Genomic DNA, 2,665 nt, shown 5'->3' on the forward strand with positions numbered 1-2,665 from the left:
GGCCACACTTTTGGAGAGCCACATTCCACAGGTGCGCCATGACCTGCAAACCCTCACCTTGGCCATGAGGTCCACTCAGCAGTGACAGGGTGAGAGAAGGACCAGGAGGACGGAGAATGTTCCAGCTCCTAGTCCTTTTCTGGTAAACAGGGAGTCTCCAAGGAACCTTCAGAGGGAGGAGGAGAGGATGTGCTCCACATCTCGGATCTCCCCTCAGGATGAACTGAGTGTGCACACTGGCTCCTCATCCCCTCCACCAGCGAGCCAAACTCCAGCAGCCGCAATGCCTGAGTGCACTCCTGCACCAGTGCAGGAATTCTTCAGGCAGTTGGTGTCTTCCAGGCCTCAGGCACTCAGAGGATGGCCACCAACGTCATCCCAAGCCAAGGGGCATCATGATCAGCAGCCTGCCTCCAGTCTAGCTGCTGTCGTAGGGGATGTACCACACAGGAGCACACTCAAACGTATAAAAAAGAGACCTTGAGACACATGGGTATTCACGGATGAAATAGATCTCTTTAATGTAATTAAAGGTTAATTAGTGCAAATCCTCAGCCTTCATTGATGGATAACTGCATTCCACCATGGCATGTGCAACTCCTGCAATCCCCTCAAACACCTTACTACATTGGCAAAGTGACCACTGACATCATTAACATGCCAATGAGCATGATTGTTTCATTACTCGAATGATGTCACATGGGCACTGGCTCAATTGGATGTTGCCATTCATGCTGGAGGGCAAGATAGTACGCAGGCAGAAAACTTGATACTACATGCATGAGGGTGAGTTTTTGTCAGAAGTGTATTTATTGCAAGTCATGGATTTCAGAAATGCTCCATTATAAGGCTCTGCCTTGCCTCCCTTGCACGCTGCTCAAGATGTCTGCCCTCCATCACTCTGCTAGGATCTTCCGTGGCTGCCTGGTCTTGTGTGCCCTCTGTGTCCTCTTCATCACTGGAAGTCTCATACTCCCACATTTCTTCCCCTGGCAATGCCTCCCCCCTCTGTAGTGCTATGTTATGTAGAATGCAGCAAGCCACAATGATGCACCCAACCTTCTGTAGCACATACTGAAGGGCTCCACCAGAATTATTGAGGCAGCGGAATCGTATCTTCAGCATACCAATGGTCTGCTCAATGGTCGCTCTGGTGGAGCCGTGGCAGGTGTTGTAATGCTCTTCTGCATCATTGCTGGGGTTCCTTACAAGCATCAGAAGCCATGTCCTCAATAGCCCTTATTGTGGTAGCAGTTTTGCTGAGCTTTTGCTCCTATAACTGCAGTAAATATCATACTGTTTAAATGTTATTTGAGTAAGTAGATTCATATAATCCTAGTGAATATATATATATATATACACACTCATATACAAGTTGAAAGTATAGCCACATATTGTTACAAAATGGAGTATTTACCCACGGCATTGTGGACAAGTTAGTTAGCTTGCAGCCTTGAGCATGGTACTGCTTAGCACAGCCAATTAGCCTGACCAAGGAGGGCCTCTCATATCAGTGTATAAGACAGCAGCTTTGTGTAACTGCAGACTGCACGAAGCAATCAGGAATGCAGGCTTGATAAAGGTAGAAGGATTCATTGTGAAGACTCAAGGATAATTGATGGGGTCTGGGAAACATCACAAGATGATCAGGGGGCTTGCACGAGCTGATCACGTAGCCACATGATGCCTAATAAGTAATCTAATTGGTAATATGTGTAATGTATGTAATCAATAACCGTTATGATTGGATTATGTCCAGCCAGGATGGGCTGAGTAACTGTATATCCGTTGTGGATTTTCCTTTGTTCGGTGGAGTGGCACTGGACCGCCTTTAGGTAAGGTGTGCTGCCCATGATATCATGCAATAAAGTGTTTATTCTCAACGTCTGAGTCCGGAGAATTTGTTTAACAATTTGGCATAATATGGATTTCTCCAACACTTATCCCTGAGAATCCACCCTTGAAGGTGAGCAGGGGAGTGAAAAGATGTGGCACCTGGTAGTGCCGAAGTATGAATGAGTCGTAGCAGCTTCCCGGAAAGTGGGCACACATTTGTCGGAAGCGCTTTCTGTGGTCGCATACAAATTGCACAAATGAAAACTCTTCCTATTGATGAAGACAGCTGGTTGGTCCATGGAAGCCTTGATGGCCACATGCGTGCAGTCGATCACACCTTGCACCTGTGGGAATCCCACAATGACCCCAATTCCAATGGCCCTCTTGGCCTGACTCTCACGGTCTGTCCTGAAGTGCACATAGTCACCGGCCCTCCTGAACAAAGCATTGGTCACCTCCTTGATACAGCACTGCGCTACAGAGTGACATACCCCACACATGTCCTCGGTGGATCCCTGGAATGATCCAGAGGTATAAAAGTTTAGAGCCACAGTAATCTTCAGGGCCACAGGCATAGGGTGACCACCAAAATCCATTGGTTGCAAATGGTCATTGAGCAGTGCGCAGAGGCCTATCTGGACATCCGCAGTCTTCTTCGGCAGTTCCGCTCAGACATCTGCAGGTATGTCAGGCGAGTTCTATATACTCGTTGCTGTATCTGTGCTCTTCATTGCATTCTCAGCTGCTGCTGCTCATGCCTGGGAGGCTCCTCTTGCAGCACAGCTGCCTCTTGGGCCCGCCTCTGATGGTTTCGTCTCAGCAGAGCATG

At 48.1% G+C, this 2,665-nt stretch overlaps 1 protein-coding gene across 1 annotated transcript; it reads right to left on the reverse strand.

Annotated features, from left to right (window-relative positions):
• Positions 1 to 828: 828 nt before the first annotated feature.
• On the reverse strand, positions 829 to 2,432 carry LOC137380323 (putative nuclease HARBI1). Its single transcript, XM_068052255.1, has 2 exons — positions 1,996 to 2,432; positions 829 to 1,204 (listed from the first exon to the last, which is right to left on the reverse strand). The coding sequence occupies exons 1-2, from the start codon at positions 2,430 to 2,432 to the stop codon at positions 829 to 831; spliced, it is 813 nt and encodes a 270-aa protein (XP_067908356.1).
• Between the last annotated feature and the right edge of the window lie 233 nt (positions 2,433 to 2,665).

Source organism: Heterodontus francisci, chromosome 19 (genome assembly GCF_036365525.1).
Source record: "Heterodontus francisci isolate sHetFra1 chromosome 19, sHetFra1.hap1, whole genome shotgun sequence".
Classification (NCBI taxonomy): Eukaryota; Metazoa; Chordata; class Chondrichthyes; order Heterodontiformes; family Heterodontidae; genus Heterodontus; species Heterodontus francisci.

Coding starts and splice junctions, on each gene's coding strand:
- LOC137380323 (XM_068052255.1), bottom strand. CDS start 2,432: ATGGATTTTGGTGGTCACCCTATGCCTGTGGCCCTGAAGATTACTGTG. Junction 1,205..1,995: donor TCATACTTCGGCACTACCAG/GTGCCACATCTT, acceptor GATGCTTGTAAG/GAACCCCAGCAATGATGCAG.